The sequence below is a fragment of the Anabrus simplex genome, chromosome 2 (assembly GCF_040414725.1).
Source record: "Anabrus simplex isolate iqAnaSimp1 chromosome 2, ASM4041472v1, whole genome shotgun sequence".
NCBI classification, from domain to species: domain Eukaryota; kingdom Metazoa; phylum Arthropoda; class Insecta; order Orthoptera; family Tettigoniidae; genus Anabrus; species Anabrus simplex.
This window is the reverse complement of record NC_090266.1, coordinates 172,290,117-172,316,527: the sequence shown is the minus strand read 5'-3', so window position 1 is coordinate 172,316,527 and position 26,411 is coordinate 172,290,117. Positions and strand designations below refer to the sequence as shown.

General features: G+C 39.9%; 1 protein-coding gene across 1 annotated transcript in view; it reads right to left on the bottom strand.

The window, feature by feature from the left end:
- Positions 1–26,411, bottom strand: part of MnM (myomesin and myosin binding protein) — a 228,052-nt gene that overhangs the window by 37,068 nt on the left and 164,573 nt on the right. The window contains exon 7 of the mRNA XM_067140443.2: positions 17,120–17,292. Within this exon, the coding sequence (XP_066996544.2) occupies positions 17,120–17,292 (173 nt within the window). The remainder of the gene's footprint in view (positions 1–17,119; positions 17,293–26,411) is intronic.

Below are 26,411 nucleotides of genomic sequence, written 5' to 3'. Positions count from 1 at the left end.
AAAAGTGACATACAAGTAATTATTGTAGCACTTGTGGCTGCCTGGCTATATATGGTGGTGAAAGCTATCTCAGACTTTCCATAATTTATGTTCAGGAACGACAAGCGTGTGTTGCTCAAATGTATATATCTTTACAACAAGTGTTAAAGTCAGTGAACACAGTATTACGAGGTACAGTATCTGTGTGATATTATAAGTGCCGATTATGAGAATCGCAAGTCGTTTTGATACAGAGACAGTGAAGGGTTCTTATCTACATATATGTACATTATTCAACGGACTAATCATAAATGGTGGCTTAGTTCTGGCTTTCGTTTTCCCACTGTTTTCTTTGTTGTTGTTGTTGTTGTTGTTGTTGTTAATATGGAGTCTTCCAGTAATATTTTGTTTGTGCATTGTAAGTGTATTTTGGTGTGTTGATGAGGTGCTCATGCACGGATTTTATTGAGAATATAGTTAGATATTTTAGAATCAGTGGACTTATTGATGAACCTAGGTGCAGTTCCTACCTCTTTAGTCGTTTTCAGAAGGTTAGGTAAGGCCTGAAGCAGATGTACCAGTACGCAGCATTATGTACACGCCCTGGGAGATAAAGATTTATCATGCTCTATCTAAATTCGAGGGATCCATTCTGGTGAACTCTGGTGCCCATACTACGGACATTTCGATTAAATATGTTTATTAATTTTATTTATTTATTTATATATTTTAATTCATGATTTTATTTATTATTATTCTAAAACTATTACAAATGCAATGTGTTGTGTAATCAATAAAACACAATGTTTCAGGTAAATATACGGAAATATTCTCCGTTTTAATGGTCCACTTTTCTTTTTTATGACAGTCGGTGTATTATGTGAATTGAAGCGATAACGCTTGAGTTACTTATTACCAAATCTGTCATTTCCTATTTCTCCAGATACATAGCGGATTATATTTCCTCAAGACGCCTTGATATCTTCGGTTTCCCTACAGTCGTCTACTAGCGCAGCCCGACGTTAACGAGTGTTGTTATCCATAACGGAAGAACTGTGAATATATTCCATCCCTAAAAATCTCGACATTCTATTGGAAGACTTCTCTCTGTATAGCTAACTTGTTACAAAGCCCAAACCGATGGGACCGCAGGTCAGAATCCGAAAATTTCTAATTTTATTGAGCTGTCGACTATCTTGTCCATGTTTCATGTAATCATGTCGTGCATTACTACGAAGACTGCAATTTGATTCGTCAGCAAAAAGTACATAACCCCACTGTACCATGGTCCCCGCTCTGTGATGACGGCTTATCATATTCCGGTGTCAGTAGTTCTCCGAGTGTTCTCGATAGTTAAATACGCCTACGGTGCGGTTCGTTTGAGCCGATGTTATTACAGCACTCTTAAATTTGACAGTGCGCGAGATACAGTTTAGGAAAGAGTCCTTGTGATTAATAAATGCAGTTTATCTCGCCTCGTGGCTTCTCTCAACGGCGCAAGGTATTTGGTATAGCCACACCGAAGTGAAAGGTGCGCCCACGCCCAAAGGAGGCCAGCTCGTCAATCAATCAATCAATCAATCAATCAATCAATCAATCAATCAATCAATCAATCAATCAATCAATCAATCAATCAATCAATCAATCAATCAATCAATCACTACTGATCTGTATTTAGAGCCGTCGCCCAGGTAGTAGATTCCCTATCTGTTGTTTTCCTAGCCTTTTCTTAAATGATGGTAAAGAAATTGGAAATTTATTGAACATCTCCCTTCGTAAGTTATTCCAATCCCTAACTCCCCTTCCTATAAACAAATTTTTGCCCCAATTTGTCCTCTTGAATTCCAACTTTATCTTCATATTGTGATCTTTCCTACTTTTAAAGACACCACTCAAACTTATTCGTATATTGATGTCATTCCACTCCATCTCTCCACTGACACCTCCAAACATACCACTTATTCGAGCACATCGTCTCCTTTCTCCCAAGTCTTCCCAGCCCTAACTTTGTAACGCTACTCTTTTGTCGGAAATCACCCAGAACAAATCAAGCTGTTTTCCTTTGGATTTTTTTCCAGTTCCTGAATCAAGTAATCCTGGTGAGGGCCCCATACACTGGAACCCACTCTAATTGGGGTCTTACCAGAGACATATGCCCTCTCCTTTACATCTTTACTACAACCCCTAAATACCCTCATAATCATGTGCAGAGATCTGTATTTTTTATTTACAATCATATTTATGTGATTACCACAATGAAGATTGTTCCTTATATTAACACTTAGGTACTTACAATGATCTCCGAAGGGAACTTTCACCCTATCAACGCAGTAATTAAGACTGAGAGGACTTTTCCTATTTGTGAAAATCACAACCTGACTATTAACCCCGTTTATCATCACACCATTGCCTACTGTCCATCTCACAACATTATCGAGGTCATTTTGCAGTTGCTCACAATCTTGTAAGTTATTTATTACTCTGTACAGAGTAAAAAGCCTTGTCTCTGCTTCCAGTTCTTTACAAAAAACATTGATATATACAAGAAAATATAAAGGTCCAAGAATACTGACTTGAGGAATTCCCATCTCAATTATTACAGGGACTGATACAGCTTCGCCTAGTCTAATTCTCTGAGTTCTATTTTCTAGAAACCATAGCCACCCATTCAGTGACTCTTTTGTCAAGTCCAATTGCACTCTTTTTTGTCAGTAGTCTCCCATGATCCAGCCTATCACATGCTTTAGATAGGTCAAACGCGATAGTCCAATTGACCATCTGAATCCAGGATATCTGCTATATCCTGCTGGAATCCTACAAGTTGAGCTTCAGTGGAATAACCTTTCCTAAACCCAGACTGCTTTCCATCAAACCAGTTATTAACTTCGCAAACTTGTCTAATATAATGAGAAACAATGCTTTCCCAAAGCTTACTTGCAATGCATGTCAAACTGACTGGCCTGTAATTTTCATCTGTATGTCTATCACCCTTTCCTTTATACACAGGGGCTACTATAGCAACTTTAAATTCATTTGGTACAGCTCCTTCATGCAAAAAATAATCAAATAAGTACGTCAGATACCGGGCGATTTGGCCGTGCGGTTGGAGCGCACCGCTGTGAGCTTGCATCCGAGAGATAGTGGGTTCGAATCCCACTGTCGGCAGCCCTGAAGATGGTTTTCCGCGGTTTTCCATTTTCACACCAGGCAAATGCTGTCGCTGTACCTTAATTAAGGCCATGGACACTTCCTTCCCATTCCTAGGCCTTTCCTATCCCATCGTCGCCATAAGACCTATCTGTGTCGGTGCGACGTAAAACAAATAGAAAAGGAAAAACTACGTCAGATGTGGTACTATATCCCAACCCATTGTCTTTAGTATATTCCCCGAAACCTTATCAATTCCAACCGCTTTTATAGTTTTCAACTTTTGTATCTTACTGTAAATGCCATTGTTGTCATAGGTAAATTTTAATACTTCTTTAGTATTAGTCCCCTCCTCTATCTGGACATTATTCTTGTAACCAATAATCTTTACGAACTGCTGACTGAATACTTCTGCCTTTTGAAGATCCTCGCATACACACTCCCCTTGTTCATTAGTGATTCCTGGAAAATGCTTCTTGGAACCTGTTTCTGCCTTAAAGTACCTATACACACTCTTCCATTTTTCACTAAAAGTTGTATGACCTCCAATTATGCTTGCCATCATGTTATTCTTAGCTGACTCCTTTGCTAGATTCAATTTCCTAGTAATTTACTTCAATTTCTCCTTACTTCCACAGCCATTTCTAACTCTATTTCTTTCCAGCCTGCACCTCCTTCTTAGTATCTTTACTTCTCTATTATAATATAGTAGGTCCTTACCATTCCTTACCACCTTTAAAGGTACCTACAAACCTATTTTCACATTCCTCAACAATTGCTTTAAAACCATTTCAGAGTCTGTTTACATTTTTATTTACCGTTTTCCACCGATCATAGTTACTCATTAAAAACTCCCTCATGCCTGTTTTATCAGCCATATGGTACTGCCTAACAGTCCTAATTTTAATATCTTCCTTTCTTTCACATTCATTTTTAATTACCACAAAAACAGCTTCGTGATCACTAATACCATCTATTACTTCGGTTTCTCTATAGAGCTCATCTGGTTTTACCAGGACATTTAGAATATTCTTCCCTCTAGTTGGTTCCATCACTTTCTGAATCAGGTGCCCTTCCCATATTAACTTTTTTGCCATTTGTTGGTCATGCTTCCTGTCGTTCGCATTCCCTTCCCGATTGACATTTGGTAAATTGAGATCACCCGCTTCAATCACGTTCCTTTGCTTATCGCTTTCCACATAGCTGATTATCTTATCAAATAATTCTGAATCAGCGTATGCGCTTCCCTTTCCCGGTTTGTACACTCCAAAGACATCAAGTTGCCTATTATCTTTAGAGATGAGCCTTACTCCTAGAATTTCATGTTTGTCATCTTTAACTTTTTCGTAGCTTACAAATTCTTCTTTCACCAGAATGAATAATCCCCCTCCTACCATTCCTATCCTGTCTCTACGATACACACTCCAGTTCAGTGAGAAAATTTCTGCATCCATTATATCATTTCTCAGCCACGATTCAACTCCTATTAGTCTACAATATCTGGTAAGTATATATGTATTAAATTACTTAACTCCATTCCTTTCTGTACACCGCTTCTACTGTTCAACACTAACATTTTTATGTCATCCCTACTTGATTTACAGATCCTTGTACCCTTATCACTGCTTCCTAGACCACCCCGTTTCCCTGAATATACCTCCGTATTTCCCTTCTAAACCATTTTCCTAACTTATACACACCACTGCGGCTTAAGTGAAGGCCATCTGAGGGCAGATCCCTATGTCTTACCCACCCATTTGGATCTAGAAATCTCACTCCCAGTTTCCCACATAACCACTCCATAGTCTTATATAAATCCCCAATCACCTTCCAGTCAGTATCCCTCCTACACAGTATTCCACTGATAACAATCTCCGCTTCCTGGAACTTTACCCGTGCTGCATTTACCAGGTCCCATACATCCCCAACTATGTTGGTACTTATACCTGCTTGTCTTACGTTGTTAGTAACAACCTTCTCCTTTCCCTCCTCCTTTTCTTCTACTTTCCTCAACATCTACCTTAACCTAATTCCTTGATAACACTCTACCCCGATACTCTATCCTCCACACACTTTCCCGAGATGTCTGACAATGGAATCCCTCATGACTAGAGCCTCACGCCTACCCACCCCATTTGATCCCCTCCCCTCCCCTCCTGGTTAGTTCTATCTTTCCTGACAGCTGCAGAAGCTACTTCCTCTTCCCTTTTCTCCATCTCATGACCCTGTTCCACCTGTCTTTTCCTATCCACTACTCCAGATTTCCCCTTCCTACCTTTTCCCTTTTTCCTACTTCCACACTTCTCAACAACAGTTCCCTGTTCCTCATTTTCCCTCAATTGTTCTACGTGCAGTGATTCGTACCGATTTCTCAGACACCTGTCCTGAATTCTGATCCTCAATGGAGCCCTTAGCCTCTAATCTCTTTCCCCTTAAAACGTTAGACCACCTGTCTTCTACAACTCCCCCCTTTCCTTCCCATCCCTCGTCCTCAGGTATCCAGCCATGTACTAGCCTCCCTAAAGCTAGCGCTCTCCGGAGATGTACAGCTGAACCCAGGACCCAACCAAAGCAATCAAGGTATGACATTTTTCTATCAAACTCGCTTGCTGACTTTAATGTTGGACTAAGTGAAGGGAACTATGACTGTATTTGTATCAGCGAAAGAGTGGTTAACGAAACAGTAGCTGATACTGAAATATCAACGGACAGTTACATTGTATTTCGTAAGGATAGAAATTCTTTGCACACTTCAAAACTGGATGGGGGGAGGTGTTTCACTGTCACTGGCTGTGAAGCCTGAGCTTGCTGGGAATTGGGAGCGTCAAGTAGCGAAAGTCAACCCTCAATCAGGTCGTGCTGTCTTCATTGTGTACTGGTACCTGCCTCCAGATGAATTGAACGACCGACTTAGCGACCTACGTCAAACATTGGGAAACATTATGTATCTGTTCTCAACTCACAGGTTACTGTCATTGTGTGCGGTGATTTTAACTTGAGACAAACTAACTTGGAAAACTGATGAGTCGTCAAAAGTACAACACATTATCACATAGAGAAGCGAGGAGTTATTCTTACTTCTAGAAATGGTTAACGAATTCGATCTCAGTCTCTCAAACGAATTACTTGGGAGTGGAGATTGCGTCAAAAGTGAAAATGCGATTTACTCTGATCACGAAGCCATCGACATCTTCCTGCCTATGCAAAGGGCATTTCGCTTCAAACAGCAAAACAAAGTCATATTTGCATGGAAGAAACCCGATTTTTCTTTAATGAGGGATATTTTATCTCTGTGCCCCTGGGATATGACTAAAGAATCCCACTCTGTGGATGAAGCTATGGGCATTTTTTATGACTTACTATATGAGGTCATAAAAGACAGCGTACCATTTCGAAAAATTTCTGTCAGAGACTATCCGTCTAGGTACGATTCAGAACTAATCCAGAAACTGACGGAAAAAGAAAGCGCGAGAGGAAAATACAAAGAATTGGGCCAAGAGTGCTACTATGTGCAATTTTCCACATTACGAGGTGAATGTAAAAAAAAATGCAGCGTGCTAAGTACAGGGACTACGTTAGGTCGGTAGAAGATGACGTAATCACACGCCCTAAACGCTTTTGGAATTTCATCTATCTATATATATAAAGTAGCTTGTCCTGACTGACTGACTGACTGACTGACTGACTGACTGATTCATCATCGCCGAACCAAAACTACTGGACATAAAGAAATGAAATTTTGGGGATATATTCATATTAAGATGTAGGTGCTCGCTAAGAGAGGGTTTTTGGATATTCCGTCGCTAAGGGGGTGAAAAAGGGGGGTGAAATTTTAAAATGAGTGTGGCTTTATCTCAAAACTTTAAAAGTTTACAGATGTGAAAATTGGTATTTAGAATCTTCTTTAAAAGTAAGGAAACACGTATTTTTTTGTTTTCAGAAAATCCCAATAGGAGGGGTGAAAAGGGTGAAAAAGGGGTTGAAAGCCTTTAATCAGGATACCGGTACCTATATCTCAGAAACTGAAGATATTACAGACCTCAAAATTGGTACCTTTGATCTCTTTCAAAAATAAAGAAACACATATTTTTTTGTTTTTGGAAAATCCAATTAATGCGAGGGCGAAAAGGGGGGTGAATTTTTAAAATGAGTGCATGTATATCTCAAAAGTTTTAAAGTGTAGAGATGTAGAAATTGGTATTTAGAATCTTCATTAATAATAAAGGAACACGCATTTTTTTGTTTTCGGAAAATCCCAATAAGAGGGGAGAAAAGGGGTGAAAAACGGGTAGAATGCCTTTAAAGAGAATACTTATATCTTAGAAACTGAAGATATTACAGACCTGAAAATTGGTATTTGGGATCTCCTTTAAAAATAAAGAAGGCGTATTTTTTTGTTTTTAGAAAATCCAATTAATGGTGGAGGTAAAAGGGGGATGATTTTTTAATATGAGTGTATCTATACCTCAAAACTTTTAAAGTTTATAGATGTAAACATTGGTATTTAGAATGTCCTTTAAAAATAAAGAAACACGTATTTTTTGTTTTTGAAAAATCCAATTAATCGGAGGGTGAAAAGGGGGTGAATTTTTAAAATGAGTGAATCTATATCTCCAAACTTTTAAAGTTTGCAGATGTAAAAATTGGTATTTAGAATCTTCATTAAAAATAAAGAAACACCTAGCCTATTTTTTTGTTTTCGGAAAATCGCAATAGGAGGAGTGAAAAGGGGTGAAAAAGCGGTTGAATCCTTTAATGAGGCTACTTATATCTCAGAAACTGAAGATATTACAGATCTGAAAATTGGTGTTTGGGATCTCTTTTAAAAATAAAGAAACATGTATTTTTTGTTTTTGGAAAATCCAATTAATGGGGGGTGAAAAGGGGGTACTTTTTAAAATGAGTGTATCTATATCTCAAAACTTTATAGTTTATAGACGTAAAAATTGGTATTTAGAATCTCCTTTAAAAATAAAGAAACACGTATTCTTTTGTTTTCGGAAAATCCCAATAGGATGGGTGTAAAAGGGTGAATAATGGGTTGAATACCTTTAATGAGGCTACTTATATTTCAGAACCTGAAGGTATTACAGACCTGAAAATTTGTATTTGGGATCTACTTTAAAAGTAAAGAAACACGTATTTTTTCGTTTTTGGAAAATCCAAATATTGGGGGGTGAAAAGGGGGGGTGAATTTTTAAAATGAGTGTGTATACATCTTAAAACTTTAAAATTTACAGATGCAAAATTGGTACTTAGATTCTCCTCTAAAAATAAAGGAACACGTCATTTTTGTTTCCTTAAATCCCAATATGAGGGGTTTAAAAGGGTGAAAAATGGGTTGAATGCCTTTAATAAGGATACATATATCTCAGAAACGAAAGATATTACAGAACTGAAAATTTGTATATTTTTAGTATTTTTTAGTTTTTGGAAAATCCAATTAATGGCGGTTAAACAGGAGTGACAAAATGGGGTGAATTTTTTGAAAGACTATATCTACAGAATATCTTGGAAACGTAAAATGTTACAGACGTAAAAAGAGGATGTTTGGAATCTCCTGTAAATGTAAAGAAACATAGGTGATTTGTGTTTGGAAACTCCACTTAAGGGGAACTCAAAAGGGGTGAAATTTTAAAATGAGAATTTTTACAGTATATCTCAAAAAACTTAACATGTTACACAAGTGAAAAATGGTATTTTTTTATCTATATTAAACATAAAGAAACGTGTATTTTTAGTTTTCGGAAATACCACTTGGGTGGAGCGGGGGGGGGGGGGTAAAAGTGACTGAAAATGGTGTTGAATTCTTTTAATTAGGCTACTGATATCTCAAATATGAAGATGTTACAGACGTGAAATTTGATATTTGGAATCTGCTTTAAAAGTAAAGAAACACGTATTGTCGGAAAATCCAATGAAGGGAGGGGGTGAAAGAATTGAAAAATTAATTGACTGAATTGTATGAGAATACATACATCTAATAAAAACTAAAGTTGTTACAGACGTGATAATTTGTATTTGAATCTCCTTTAAAAACAAAGAAAAACGCGTTTGTGGGGGGAGGGGGGAACCATCTTGGAGGGCGGGAGTGTAAAGGAGTTGAATTCCTTTAATGAGGACACATAAATCAAAAACTGAAGAATTTTGAGTCGTGATAATTGGTATTTAGAAGATCCTTTACTATTAAAGAAACAAGTATTTTTTGCGGGAAAATTCACTTGGGGAGGGTGGGAGTAGTGTGAAATGAAGTGCAAAAAGTAAATTATTTTTATGGGGATACTTATATCTCAAAGCTGAAGGTAATAGACGTGAACATTGGTGTTTGTAATCTGCCTTAAACATAAAGAAACAAGCCTTCTTTTAATTTTTCGTGGTGGTGGGGGGTGGGTGGGGAAGGTGGCGGTAAATAAACTTAACGGCGGTGGGGTGTAGAAGGAGGTGAGACCAATTGATTTTACTGTTATTAATGTACTTATAAGGATCCTCCGTTGCTCAGACGCAAGCGTGCCGGCCTCTCACAGCTGGGTTCCGTGGTTCAAATCCCGTTCGCTCCATGTGTCATTCGTGCTGGACAAAACGGAGGCGGGACAGGTTTTTCTCCGGATACTCCGGTTTTCCCTGTCATCAGCCATTCCAGCAACACATAATAATAATAATAATAATAATAATAATAATAATAATAATAATAATGTTCCGGACCGTCGTCAAATGTGCGGACCGCGCTGGAAACGGCTCCTGGACGGGTAATGACTAAGAATGCAGCCTGGCCGCGGGTTCAGTGCCGCCAAGGCACCCAATATGACACCACGCTGGATCTCCTGAAGGATTTTATCCATATTAAAAAAGATTATAGGAAAAGATGGCACAGATTTACGGACCCAACTGACCGGGAGGAATACCTGAGCCTAACCCGGGAAGTACGAAATCGATTGCTGAAAAGGAAGATTGAAAAATGGGAGGAAACGTGCCGTAAAATAATAGAAAACGAGTCAGATCGGGAATTTTGGTGGATTCTCGCAGAAAACGAGTCAGAACGCGAATTTCGGAGGATTATATATCTAAAACAATAAGCATTCAATTATAAATTTCAGTATAATACCGTAGCGAAGCACGGGTATCTTGCTAGTATATATATAAAATAACTTGTCCTGACTGACTGATTCATCATCGCCGAGCCAAAACTACTGGAAATAAAGAAATGAAATTTCGGCGATACACTCATATTACAATGTAGGTGCTCGCTAAGGGAGGATTTTTGGATATTCCGTCCTAAGGAGGTGAAAAGGGGGTGAATTTTTAAAGTGAGTGTATCTATATCTCAAAAACTGACCAGTTTAAAGATATGAAAATTGGTATTTGGAATCTCCTTAAAAAATATTTCTTTTTTTTTCGGAAAATCCCATTAAGGGGGGGTGAAAAAAGTGGGAAATAGGATGAACACTTTTTATGAGGAGACAAATCTCAAAAACTGAAGATGTTACAAGCATGAAAATTGGTATTTGGAATCTCCTTTGAAAGTAAAGAAACACGTATTTTTGTGTTTTTGGATAATCCGAAGAATAGGGAATAGGAACAGGAGTGACAAACGGGTGAATATTTAAAAAGATTATATTTGCAACTTATCTCAGACACGTAACATATTACAGATTCGAAAACTGGTATTTGGAATTTCCTGTAAAAGTAAAGAAATATAAATATTATTTACGTAAATTCCACTTAACAGGAACTGAAAAAGTGGGTGAATTTTTAAAATTAGCATATCTACACTATATCTAAAAATCTAAACATGTTGCAGACGTGAAAAATAAGAAAACATGTATTCTTTTGTTTTTGGAAGAAACCCTTAACGGTGGAAGGGAGGTGGAAGAATTGCAAAATTAGTTGAATTCTTTGTATGAGAATATATACACCGAAAGATTCTAAAGATGTTACAAACGTGAAAACTGGTTTTTGGAAAAAAGAAACACGCATTTCTTGGGGGGATATACTTGCTGGGGGGGATGAAAACGCAGATTAATACCTTTTACGAGGATACATACATCTCAAAATCTGAAGATGTTACAGTCGTAATAATTCGCATTTGGAAGCTCTTTTAAAGAAACGGGTACTGTTTGTATTTGGAAGACTCACTTAAGTGGGGAGTGTGAAAGGAAGTGAAAATAATTGAATACCTTTTCTATAGCAAAATTATATCTCGAAACTGAAGGTTACAGACGTGGAGATCGGTATTTGGAATCTCCTTTAAAAATAAAGGAACACGCATTTTTTGGGGCGGCGGGAAACCAACTTAACGGGCGGGGGTGGAGTGATAAAGGAGTTCAATTATTTTAATGAGAATACTTATATCTCAAAAACTGAAGATGTTACGGAATGAAAATTTGTATTTGGAATTTTCTCTCAAAGTAAAGAAACAAGTAATCTTTTGTCTTTGTAAAATTCACTTAAGGGAATGAATTAATTGAAAAATTAGTTGAATTCTTTGTATGAATCTCAGAAAACTAAAGATGTTACAGATGTGAAAATTAGTATTTGGAATCTCCGTTAAAAATAAAGAAACACGCATTTTTGGAGGGGGTGAAATCAACTTAGGGACGGGGGCGTTGAATAAGGAGTTTCATTCCTTTTTTATGAGAATACATATATGTCTAAACTTAAGATGTTAGAGTCATGATAATTGGCATTTGGAAGCACGTTTATAAATAAAGAAATAAGTACTTTTGATTTTCGGAAAATTCACTTACGGCGGGAGGGTGAAAGGAAGTGAAAAAAAATTAATTCTTTTTATGGAGAAACTTATATCTCAAAAACTTAATGTTACACACGTGAAATTTGTATTTGGAATCTCCTTTAAAAATTAATAAACACGCATTTTTGGAGGGGTGGGGGTGGGGGAATCAACTTAACGGGCTGGGGTGAAAAAGGAGTTGAATTCTTTTTATGAGGATACTTATATCTCAAAAACTGAAGATGTTAGAGACATGAACATTTGTATTTGGAATCTTCTTTCAAAGTAAAGAAACACGCGTCCTTTTGTCTTCGGAAAGTCCACTTAAGGGGGGTGAATGAATTCAAAAATTAGTTGAATTCTTTGTATGAAGATACTCATAACTCAAAAACTAAAGACGTTAAAGACGTGAAAATTTTTTATTTGGAATCTCCTTTAAAAACAAATAAACACGCATTTTCGGAGGGGTGCGGGGGAATCAACTTAACGGCCTGGGGTGAAAAATGAGTTGAATTACTTTTGTGGGGATACTTATATCTCAAAAACTGAAAATGTTACAGACGTGAAAATAAGTATTTGGAAGCTCCTTTAAAAATAAAGAAAGCATTTGGGTTGTTGTTTTTCGGAAAATCGACGTAAGTGGTGTGGGGTTGAAAATAAGTAAATAAGGAGTTGAAATATGTTTATGAGGATACTGTGCCCTTTTTGGGTGCAATACTTTATCTTAAAAAGTGTCCGGCTCCATGGCTAAATGGTTAGCGTGCTGGCCTTTGGTCACAGAGGTCCCGGGTCCTATTCCCATCATTGGTTAATTTCTCTGGAACGGGGCTGGGTGTATGTGTCGTCTTCATCATCATTTCATCCTCATCATGACGCGCAGAGCGTCAAATCGAAAGAACTGCACCTGGCGAGCTGAACATGTCCTCGGACACTCCCGGCACTAAAAGCCATACGCCATTTCATTTCATTTCATCTCAAACATGAAGCTGTTACAGACGTGGAAGTTGGTATCTTGAATTTCCTTTAAAAAAAAGGAACATGTATTTTTTTGTTTTCGGAAAGTCCACTTAAGGCGGAGAGGGGTGGAAAGAAGTGAACAAGAATGAGTTGAATTATTTTTATGAATATACAGTTATCTAAAAAACCTGAAGGTGTTACAGACGTACAGACGCGAAAACTGGTATTTGGAATCTCCTTTAAAAATAATGAAACACTTTTTTTCCGGAGAATCCAATTAAGGGGCTGAGGAGAATTGGAAAAGCGGGTGAATTTTTAAAATGTGTACCGGCATATCTATATTATATGTCAAAAACTAACATATTAGAGACAAGAAACTTGGTATTTGGAAGGTCCTTTTAAAATACTGGAACATGTACCGTTTTGTATTCGGAGAAGGCACTTAACGAAGGTTGAAATGAGTGAAAAATAGTTGAATTATTTTTATGAGGACACATATCTTAAAAGCAGATGTTTCAGACGTGAAAATTGGTATTTGGAACCTCCTTTAAAAATAAAGGAACATGTATTTTTGTTTCCGGAAAATACACTTAGATAGGGGTGGGGGTGGCGGAAGGACTGATCCAGGGGTTGAATTCCTTTTATGGGGATACTTATGTATATCTCAAAAACTGAAGATGTTGCAGATGTAGGAATAGGTATTTGGAATCTCCTTTAAAAATAAAGTAGCATATATTTATCTTTTCGACTTGAGAGAAGACTGTTTCTATCATGTACAGCTCTATGTGGAATGGATGTCTTAGCCCCGAAAGGTAATACCGCAAACACGAATAATTTCTGTGGTAAATGAAACTCAATTTTTGGGTGAGTTTTTATACTTTAGGAATTTTCAGATAATGTCTTAGTACAAGGCCGAGGAACGATTAGTTTGATCAAAATACAAAATCCACGCGAGCGAAGCCGCGGGTAATTGCTAGTTAATAATAAAAGAAAATCTTCCCGTCTGCCTCCCACTATGCTAATAAACGGAACGGAAATCCACGAAAAAGATGAAATTCTATACGCGTTTGAGCAGACTTTCTCGAAGTACCATTCTCCTTCCGAGCCCTGCAATGCACCTTTTTCTCTCCCATTTTCAATAGATCCAGTGTCTGTTCAAACTTGTGTGACAAGTGACAGGGATCCTGTCATCGGTAGATATCAACAAATCATGTGGGCCTGACGAGATACCTGACATCGTCCTCCGTGCATGTGCTTCCCAACTGCCAATTACACTATGTGTAATTGAAAATAAATCATTTAAGGGTGGGTGTTTTTCAGCCGAGTGGATAATGGGTTACGTAACCCCTATCTTCAAGAAAGGTGATAAGGTGTTACTCGATAATTATAGACCAGTAGTGATGCTTTCACTTTTATCGAAGGTGGCGGAGAAAGTATGACTCTTTAGTCAGTACATAGACCCATCACAGCATGGATTCGTTAAAGTCAGATCAACTGTTACCAATCTGGCAGTTTATTTATCATTTTCAGATGCATTGGAGAAAGGTAAACAGGTTGATGTGATATATACTGATTTCTCCAAAGCCTTCAACTCTTTACAACGCGAGACCTTGTTGAGGAAGCTGTTAACGTATGGAGTGTCCGGGAGTATTTTCGAGTGGCTGAAGAGTTACTTCACAAAACGAATATGTTTTGTCAAGTCCGAGGTTTTGATCTCTGACCCCTACCAACGTTCATCTGGCGTCCCGCAGGGATCACTGTTAGGGTCTCTTCTACTTTTTTTGTTTCTGAATGAACTACAGTCGCTCAAAGCATGAATGTCTCTTGTACGCTGACGACTTGAAACTATACAAAGTCATAGATGAAGACAGTGACAGCGATTATCTACAAGCAGATTTGAAACAAATATGCGAGTGGTGTGAAAGTGGTCCCTCAGAGTAAATAAAGTTAAGTGTGGTGGCATGTCATTTAGTCGAAAATTAACACTTTTATTTTACAGATATGAAAGCAGTGGAGAAGTTTTACATCGTGTGGAGGAGTTTAATGACCTAGGTGTAATTCTTAGTAACAGGAATGACTTACCCTTTGAGACACACATCGATAATATTATTAAGAAATCTTTCAGACTACTGAGGTTTGTCAAAAGGAGTTGTAGAGATTTCAATAACACTACATGTGCCAAAACACTGTTTTGTTCCTTGGTGAGACCCTCTCTAGAGTATGGTTGTGAGGTGTGGCTCCGTATCAGATAGGCCACATATACCATCTCGAGAGAGTAGAGATAAGGTTCATGAAGTGGATTAGTTTTGGATTCCTGGGCATGCCACTGTCTTCAAGCAGGTATGAAGAATTTGTAAACATTCTTGGAATGAATACGCTGGCAACGCGCCGAAAATGTGCGAATGCAATGTTAGCGACTAAATGCTTGAGGAGTAAAGTGGACTCTCCGGCTATACTGGGGTTGATTCCACTTCATGTTTCAAGCAGGCGAACAAGGCAGAAATGTACATTCCACGTGCCCAAATGTAGGACAGTTGCACATGAAAATTATTGGTTCATGCAGGCGCTTAGGACCATAAATCAGCTGGAAGGGTCGCTCGACGTTTTTCACCACCCTTACACTGCAATTCGGAAAGCTCTTCTCAAGGGTCGAACGTGATAATTATGAGAGTAGTCTTTATAAAATATGTGCAGGTGTATATCTGTATGTTTGTCTATATATGTATCTATGTATATATTTTTATATATTATTTAATTTTCTATCACATCGTCTGTAATTGGGACATCCCGTAGGTGATAAATAAATATATTCTATTCTATTCATCAGATTAACCGAACACTTCTGTAGACAGCGTGCTGAGGATGCCTCCTGACAGCCCCACTTAATGTAAGCCTTAATTTGCAGTAAATCTGGAAATAGTGATTCACGACATGATTAAATATAACATCGACACTCTATTCGGGTGTTACTGGAACGACAAAGAAAGGTGTTAAAAGATATTTTCACATTAGATACGAGTTAACGTCTGTTAGAATGAAATGCTCTCTAAAATGCTGGTGATACGATTCCATTATTGCGTGGAGAACGCATAGTAACATTTAATATTCTCGCAACCACCGAGAGAAGTGTAATGTCAGAATAACAATGAGCCACCAGCTTACAGCACACGTCTGGCACAGTGTTTGAAAGGCGTTGTCTGAGATCATCTGGGTTCAGACACCTGCGGCATTCGTCTGTAAACAGCACCCTATACTAATTCTGGAACGCCCATTTAGCATGAATTCTCGCCATCTGCAATGGGGTGTCTGAAATTGAGATGTACGAAATGGAAATTGCCATGGCCGATAGGAATGAAGATTGGCATCATGCAAAGTGTTTTAAACGATCTGATTCGAAACACTACATCTTGTAGCCAGTCCTGTCGTGTGTATATCGGGGATCCTCCGAGCCAGTAATAGGAGAAAGCGGTCATCGGCTACAGATGTAAAATGCAGGTGACGTATGCGGGCTAAGTCATCAACAGTACTGATTTACTCGTAGTCACTGAGCAACTTCCCTCGTTGGCAATCCTTCTTCACGTTAAGTGATTTTGCAGACACGACCACGTGTTGACCACCTTGTCCTTCTCAACATCATGGACTTTCAACACACTGTTCACAACACGACTCTAATGATTCCTTACTGGTGCTACAATTTCAACTGAAATGTTGCCTACCATTTGAATTTGACGTTATGTCTGTAATTTGGGCTACATACAGGTGTTGTCATATTTACGATGAACTTAAAGGTCGACTCTTTTGTCTGCAGATGAAATGAAATGGCGTATGGCTTTTAGTGCCGGGAGTGTCCGAGGACAAGTTCGGCTTGCCAGATGCAGGTTTTTATTTGATGCCCGTAGGCGACCTGCGCGTCATGATGAGAATGAAATGATGATGAAGACGGCACATACACCCAGCCCCCTTGCCTGCAAAATTAACCAATTAAGGTTAACATTCCCGACCCTGGCGGGAACCGAACTCGGGACCCCTGTGACCAAAGGCCAGCACGCTAACCATTTAGCTATGAATATTCAAGAATCCAGCGCTAGTGACGAGTGTAATGTAAAACGATTTTTATGAGTGTATTTAACCAAGTCTAATGTACCATTAAGCATTACTACTGCACTGCCTCACATGGACAGTTCCCGGAAAGAGCATACTAACAAATTTTCAGTTTTACATTCTTGTTGTACAACGTTCTGGGTCTTCTTAAATTGGTACATATTGTCCTTTGCCATGAGAAAATGAATAATCTGAGATATTACTTGCCCACGCTTTGGATCCGGGATGAAGACCACGTCCGATTCCTCGCTTGGATCGCTGACTCCATAAGGGTTTTCAGCTTTTACCCGAAACTTGTATTCTGAGCCCTCAATTAGGTCTCCTAATGTTGTTGTTAGCTGACGGCAAGTAGCTGCTTTCAACCAGACGTTCCATCCAATCTGTAATAAAAAGAAAATATGAAGTGGTGAATTCGACAATTAGTTTAACAACCCTGATTACATTCCGTGAGTCTTTCAAAGTCACAAGCAATTGTAAAATTATATAAAACAATATGTTCAGGTCTTGACTGTGGATTCTTCAGGATCTCTGGAAATTGGGGACCTACTTGATATTGAGAGACTCCCAGTCGCCCAATCTGGCCAACGTCCATTGCAAGGTTTTCAGTTGGATAAAGTTACTTTGTGTAGCGTATCTATGGACTTTCGAGATTTTTCTTCAGATACCAGTGCAGATCGGAACCTTATATTGTCTTATTTGCCAACAGACTACTCTGAACCGACAGACAAAGTTTCTGAAATAATTTCCGAACTACACTCCAGGATTTTACTGGTTAGAATCAAAAGTCATACGATTCATATGATATCACAGATCATTATTATTCACCGAGCATGGCTGGTATCATGTCTTCAGTTTCCACTTACTGCACAGTACGTTTCATCTTCCCGTAAAACCAGTTACTTCAACCTGTCTATAACAGTATTCTATAAATCTTTATTATTGTCAAATTTTTACGAGCGAGGTTTTCCTTCATCTTCGACAACAGGTGAATTTTGAACGGTGCAAAGACCGAAATGCATACTAACAGGAATATACAAGACTTGTGTGAATTTCTTTTGGAAATAATTCCACGCCCATCCTACAGTTTGGAAGTGTCACTGTCGAAGGAGGCGAATGTTTACAACCGGTCTCGACGTAAAAGTGCCAGAATATCCTGGGCGACTAAGTGGAGAAGTAGGTAAAGAAAAAAGAAATGGCGTATGGCTTTTAGTGCCGGGAGTGTCCCAGGACATGTTCGGCTCGCCAGATGCAGGTCGTTTCGATTTAACTCCCGTACGTGACCTGCGCGTCGTGATGAGGATGAAATGTTGATGAAGACGACAAATACACCCAGAACCCGTGCCAACGAAGTTAACCAAATGATGATTAAAATACCCGACCCTGACGGGAATCGAACCGGGGACCCCCTGGACCAAGGCCAGTATGCTAACCATCTAGCCATGGAGCCAGACAGAGGTGAGATAACACTTGGCCATTCATTTCCTTACAGATAATAAGGAAGTTTTATTTCTAAACGTTCCTTAATTTGCGAATACCTAACTGAAAGTGTACTTCTTTTTTTCTTCTTCTTCTTAATCTGTTTACCCTCCAGGGTCGGTTTTTCCCTCGGACTCAGCGAGAGATCCCAACTCTACCACCCCAAGGGCAGTAGTGTCCTGGAGCGCGAGACTTTGGGTCGAGGGATACATCTGGGGAGTATGACCAATACCTCGCCCATGCGGCCTCACCTGCTATGCTGAACAGGGCAGGGATGGGAAGATTGGAAAGGACAGGCAAGGAAGAGGGAAGGAAACGTCAGTGGCCTTAATTTAGATACCATCCCAGCGTTTGCGTGGAGGAGAAGTGGGAAAACACGGAAAACCACTTCGAGGATGGTGAAGGTGTGAATCGAACCCACCTCTACTCGGTTGACCTCCCGAGGCTGAGTGTACCCTGTTCCAGCCCTCGTACCACTTTGCAAATTTCGTGGCAGAGCCGGGAATCGAACCCGGGCCTCCGGGGGTGGCACCTAATCACACTAACCACTACACCACAGAGGCGGAACTGAATGTGTACTACAGAGTAATATACCCCCACTTGAGGTAATGTGCATTGCTCTGGGATTGTATGGCTAATGAATATTTTGAACGACTTCTTTCTTTCTTTCTTTCTTTCTTTCTTAACCTGTTTACCCTCCAGGGTTGGCTTTTTCCCTCGGAATCAGCGAGGGTTCCCACCTATACCACCTCAAGGACACTGTCCTGGAGCGCGAGACGTTCGGTCTGGTGATACAACTGGGAAGTAGGACCAGTACCTCACCCAGGCAGCCTCACCTGCTATGCTGGACAGAGGCCTCATAGGGGGGGGGGAGATCGGACGGGATAGACAAGGAAGAGGGAAGGAAGCCGTCGTGTCCTTAACTTAGGTACCATCCCGGCATTTGCCTGGAGGAGAAGTGGGGCCTCCGGGGGTGGCAGCTAATCTCACTAACCACTACACCACAGAGGCGAACTTGAACGACTTCTTTATTCTTTGAGAAAAACGCTCTAAAATTCATTTTTCGCTCTCCGAATCGAACTATTTGCAAACAACATTTCCTAGTTTTATGGGTATATCTTTTTTTCCGCAAAGAAGTAGTACTCGCAATGCACTATGTCTTTTGATATGAGCTAGAACAAATTCGTTACTTTTATTAACGCCTGGACCCCATAATTCATGATTAGGGCCCGGATTTATATGCACTAAAAACCTGAAAATATGCATGCAAATATGCACTAAAAAGTTACAATATATGCACGGAAAATAAGGAAATATGCTCTTAAAAACATGCAATTTTATTCACTTACCTATTTACAGGTATCATTTATTGCGAAAAGAAGCATCACAATAGGTAACTAGTAGTCTTTCAATGTTTTCTGGAGACAAACTATGTCTGTTGTCCGTCAAAATGAGTTTATAGGCTGAAAATGATCGTTCTACATCAACTGACGTAATTGGACAGTACTTATACATGGGCACCAACGTTTCGGAGCATACATCTGGCAAGGATACCCTAGTTCCACTCAAGTATTGACTAATTAACTTAATCTTCTTCAGTTCTGGGTTCGAATTCAACACCTTTTCTAACTTGCATTTAATCTTCTCTCCAATTTCGCCTGGAGCGTAATTCAACGAAGATGCAGCTTTTTCAACGAGATCAAGTGATTCATGGAGGGGAGTACCAGAAGATTCTAAGCTCTCAATGGCTTTTGGAAGTTTAGAAAAATGTGCATGAATGAAATTCACATCTTGATAAACAGTAGCGGTTTCAAACAAACCTTTTGCATCACGGACACACGCAATATGTTCATCTTCAAGTTTTGTAACCACTTCTTTCACTTCATTGAAATGTTCCTGATAAAATGATACTGCAGATAACTATGTCCCCCACCTAGTCAGGACAGGTTCAGGTGGCAAAGGAACTTCAGGTAGACAATCTTTGTAGAGCTGGACACGAGCTGGTGCTTTCAGAAACAGTTTCTTCCCACATCCAATTAAATTGTTAACAGCTGGAAACTGTGCGCGTATTTCTTCTGCAATGCGGTGTAATCCGTGCGCTAAACAGGTTACGTGTATGAGTTTTGGATAAAATACTTGGAGGGCCTTTGCTGCTTTCAACATATACGAAGCTGCATCTGTGAGCAGTACAAGCACTTTACAACAATTAGTCTCAATTTCAGATGGCCACAATAGTCGCAGAGAATCATTTACAAATCTTGCTATTGTGCTATGGTTGCTTTTCTCTAGTACTTTACAAGCAAGAAGATGTGGCTTACCGGGTTCGTCTGGATGTAATTTACCAACCACGAAATTTGCTATGTAGCGGCCACACGAATCCGTTGTCTCATCCACCGATATCCAGACACAGTTCCTTCCGATATCAGAACGGATCAATTCCAGGGTAGATTCATATAGCGGAGGTAGGTAACTTTTCCTAAGAGTTGATTCATCTGGTATTTTTTGATTTACGCAATATTTCTCGAGAAATGATCGCAGCACTGGATTGTTTAATTTATTCCATGGAATGTTGCTGCATACGAAAGCCCTACAAAGATCATTTGAAAATGTATTAAGAATACAGGACTTGGGAATTACCTGCGTAAGAAGTAGTTGTGGTGTGCTGTTCTTCTCCTCCTTTGCTTTAATATGTGCAGTTGTTTTTGAATGCTGTTCAAGCTGAAATTTCTTTTCACATTTCACTTCCTTTGAGCAAACTTGACAGTACATGATGACACCATCTGTTGAATAGTCCCTATTACCCGACACCCACTGATTTAGTAAATCTCTTCTGCTGCTCTTTTCCTTAGGCATTTTTTAAAAACTAACACTTTTAGAAATGAGATGCAGGGCATTAAAATGGAACGTAACTAGTGAACTGAAGATACTTCTGTCCTGACCAAGTGCCCAGCCCCCTGAGATTATTATCTGCTGTGGTAGAGAAAGGAATTCAGGGAAGTCCAAGCCTGCCTACCCACACCTAAGCTATCTGTTGCCATTGTCAGTTGTGAAAGTAAAGTGCAGTTACACAGACAGTCGAAAATACCAACTAGCGAGGGATGCACATAAAATAGGCAACTAGCTAGGGATGTACAAAACAGTTTTATTTTAGTAGTTCTTGTAATTATCCTTAAATTCAGACATTATATACCGGAATATGCTGTTACGTCTAGAATATGCACTAACCCTCAAAATATGTCAAAATATGCAATTGCATATGCGCATATGCATTTTTAAAAAATCCGGGCCCTATTCATGATAGAGTGTTTTTCTTGAGGTAAATTGTGGTTCATTTTCTAATATTTTACCTCTTACATATCATACAGAGCATGAGCCTCCTTGGCTTACGTGGCAACGGCCTCTCACCACTGGGTTCCTTGGTTCGAATCCCGGTCACTCCATGTAAGATAGGTGCTGGACAAAGCGGAGGTAGGACAGTCTTTTTCTGCGGGTACTCCGATTTCACTGCCTTCATTCATTGCAGCAACACTCTCCAATGTCATTTCAATTCATCTGCCAGTTATTAATCATTGCTCCAGAGGAGTGCGACAGGTTTTGGCAGCCGGCACAATTCCTATCCTTGCCGCTGGATGGGGGCTTCTTTCCTTCCATTCCTGACCCGGGTGAATGATTGCAAACAGGTTGAGGATTGTTTCATGTCATGTAGAGCACATTGTGGTAGGCAAAGACAAAAACCGGGTGACTTGACCGTGCGGTTAGGGGCGCGCAGCTGTGAGCTTGCATCCAAGAGATAGTGGGTTCGAACCCCACTGTCAGCAGCACTGAAGATGGTTTTACGTGGTTTCCCATTTTTAAACCAGGCAAATACTGGGGCTGTACCTTAATTAAGGCCACGACCGCTTCCTTCCCACTCCTAGCCCTTTCCTACCCCATCGTCGCCATAAGACCTATCTGTGTCGGTGTGACGTAAGATCAATTGTAAAAAAAAATGCTTAGTCAAAAACTGAGTGTCAGGGAGGCCAGGAATTCTGTTACTGCTGCCCATCATAATCTTTTCCCTTGTATAGCAAATAATATTTAACTTTGAATCGAGATCTACCTAGAAATCTTATATTGTATTTCAAAGACGTGAATGAAGGTTAAGAATTAACCACAACTATTGAGCACGTATATCGTCAAGATCACTTAGAATTCGAATTCTGCCCAGGGGCGTAACGAATGTGAAATAAAATTTCGTTTCCCCCTCTAATAAAATGTAAAACTCACAAATAACTAATATAAATTGAATTACAACAGGTAGATAATATGCAATATATTGTCAAATTATATAAACAAAGGGATTATTCACTACTTTAAGGGTATTACAATATAATTTTAATATGTTTTATTTGGCTTCCTCCGTGTTTTGTCGCCTAAGCTGATGAATCATACACCACTTAGTTGTTCGTACTTAAAATTGGTTTCATTTTACAGTAACTACGGAACTATACTCTGTAACCGATCCCAAAGTCTCCGTTATAAATATTGTTTTCGATTACAACACAGGAAAAATATGAACAAATTTCGATCCAAAACTGTTCAAATAAAGCTTGAAATTATTATTCAGCACAACTGATAGTATTTGCGTGCTGTGAGCTCGCATCCGGGAGATAGTGGGTTCGAACCCTACTGTCGGCAGCCCTGAAGATGGTTTTCCGTGGTTTCCCACTTTCACACCAAGAAAAAGCTGGGGCTGTACCTTAATTGAGGCCACGCCCGTTTCCTTCCCATTCCTAGGCCTTTCCTGTCCCATCGTCGCCATAAGACCTATCTGGGTCGGTGCGGCGTAAAACAAATAGCAAAAAAAAAGTATTTGCGCTAAGTTAGCTCGTTCGAAACTGAATTGACAGTTTTTTACATCTACTTTTTATTGGTATTATACATTGTTGAATATATGTGTGATAAAAGCTAAATGTTTCCCAAAAATCTGTGCATAATACGATCTCAGATGCGCTACACATCAAGAAAGTATCATTTTCTAACTAAAATTTGATATTTTGGTATCGGTTTTCTTTGCTGTAATTATTTTAAAATAATTTGGTGCAAGACTTTTGTGAGAAGCATGTCGAAGTGTGTCCCCCATAAGTCCAACCCATCGTCCACGTCGTGGGGGACGGGCAACGGTACGAAGTAGGGGATAGCCTGTAAGGGTGAAGTACAGCGGGGACCTTGTGTGCCCCAGGACCGCTACGGTTGCTGTGAAGGCCTTACAGGAACCCTGAAAAGTAACGGCTAACGGGGCTCTTGTAAAGTCCTTAACGGCAACTGAGGCGGAGAAGGAGACCTTTGGTACGGCAAAGTTGGCGGGGGAGGCAACCCTTCCTCTTGGGGTAAAATAAAGAGGAAAACCACTGCCTTGTGGTGAAGAGGGATCTTCAAAGGCTAAGGGAGACTACCCCAACAGAAAACAGCAGGCTTGGAGGCGTAGGTGGCAGCCCCACCACCAAGCTCGGGTGCTGTGGGCCAATAACTCGCACAACCTTAAATTACCTTATTACAGAAATATCAACAATGAGAAACCGGACGGATCCGAAGATGACGACCTTTGGCTTGAAAAGGCTAATGAAAATTGGGCTATGGAATGTGAGGACTCTGCGGGAAAGTGGAAGGCTACGACAGGCAGTGGCATGTATGACGAGTTATGGCCTGAACATCCTAGGTTTGAGTGAGGTAAGATGGAGTGAGTTTGGTGAACTGGTAACCCATGATGGAGCTACATTTATATACTCTGGAAGACCCGAGGGCGACGGAGCGAGTTATGGAGGTGTGGGTATATTAATGGATAAGGAGGCCAAGAGGAGCCTTATGGAGTGGTACCCAGTGACGGAAAGGATTATAGTGGCACGTTTTAAGACCAATATTAGAAACATTGTGTTGATAGTATGCTATGCACCTACGGAGTCAGCGGAGGAGGAAGACAAACAGACGTTCTATGGACATCTTAATAGAACGGTTAAGAAACAGAAAAGGAAGGATATCATCCTAGTTGGAGGAGATTTGAATGCAAAAGTGGGACAGGACAACGAAGGACTTGAACATATTATGGGAAGGCATGGTTTAGGGGAACGAAATGAGAATGGACAGCTATTTGTGGACTTCTGTGCAAGCCACGATTTGGTTATTGGTGGTACTATATTTCCACATAAAGACTGCCATAAGGTGACATGGGTATCACCGGATCATAGGACAGAAAACCAGATAGATCATGTGGCTATTGGACGACGGTGGAGGAGTTCATTGTTGGATGTGAGGAATAAGAGAGGTGTAGACATTGGTAGTGATCACCATCTTGTTGTGGCTACCTTTAGAATGAAGATACAGGCACAAAAGAGAAGGATAGAGCAAATAAGGAAGCGATATGATGTTGGAAAGCTAAGGGATGACAGAAATGTGAAAGAAGCCTTCAGGACAGAACTAAAGAATCGGTTCCAAGCACTAACGGAGGTGGAGGATGAAACTATTGAGGAAAAATGGGTGAAGACTAGATCTGTATTTACTGAAGTAAGTGAAAATATCCTGGGTTTTAAGGACAGGAGGAAAAAAGACTGGATGACTGACCAGACATGGGAAATTATCAGACAAAGGAAAGAGATAAAGGAAGTAATGAATGCATGTAAGACACGAGCAAGGAAGGCAGAATTGCAATCCAAATATGCTGCGAAGGATAAGGAAGTAAAGAGAAGTGTGAGGAGAGATCAAAGGAAATGGATAGATGACCTATCTCAACAAGCAGAGGAGGCAGCCAGAAAGGGAAATCTTCGAGAACTCTATACCATCACCAGAGTTCTGGCAAGGAAGCAGATGCAGAAAAACCGTCCAGTCAGAAACAAAGATGGTGTCCTCCTAACAAACTCCGAGGATCAACTGAAGCGATGGCAGGAACATTTCTCTGCAGTGTTAAACCACTCCTTGGAGGAGCAAGTAGATGCCGGAGAAGGCGAAGAAGAGGAAGAAACCCAGCCTGACCCAAGGATTAAAGTCTGCATTCCAACAGTGGAGGAAATCAAGCGGGCATTGAGAGAGTTACATATTGGTAAGGCAGCAGGTATTGATAATATTCCAGCAGAAGTCATGAAGGTTGATATGGATACCACTGCCAATATGTTGCAGCCGCTATTTGAGAAGATATGGCTTAATGGAGAAATGCCGACAGATTGGAAATGTGGTTTGCTGGTGAAGTTGCCAAAGAAGGGCGATACGTCAAACTGTAACAACTGGAGGGGCATTACGCTTCTTTCAGTCCCTGGCAAAGTCTTCACCAGGGTTTTGTTAAACAGAATTAAGGAGTATATCAACTTGAGGCTCCGACGGGAACAGGCAGGCTTTCGATCAAATCGCTCGTGTGTAGACCAAATAAACACCTTGAGGATAATTCTGGAGCAGTGTGCTGAATGGTCATCTCGCCTCTATGCAGTGTTCATCGATTTCGAAAAAGCTTTTGATTCGATCAACAGAGAAGCTATGTGGAAGGAAGTGAAGCGGTATGGTGTGCGATCACAAATTACCAACCTCATTCAGGAAACATACCGTGATTATACATGCAGAGTCATACATGAGGGCCGTGTATCTGAACCTATATCTGTACGTTCAGGAGTACGTCAAGGTTGTATCATCTCGCCAACCTTGTTCCTGGTGGTGATTGATGCGGTAATGCGAAATGTAACACGAAATGTGAAACGTGGTATCCAGTGGGGATTGGCAAATAGGTTAGAAGACCTAGACTTCGCTGACGATGTGTGTTTCCTGTCTGAGGCACATGGTGAAATGCAATCAAAGATTGAAGACTTGGTAAAAGAAGGAAAAAAGGTGGGACTAACGATTAACTCAAAGAAGACCAAGGCCCTAAGGATGAACACCAACAAACTAGACCTATTTGTCTTCAGCGATGAACCTATAGAGGATGTGGATAGTTTCACCTACTTGGGCAGTGTAGTTTCCAAAGATGGAGGAGCAGTACAGGATGTTTCTCAACGTATACAAAAAG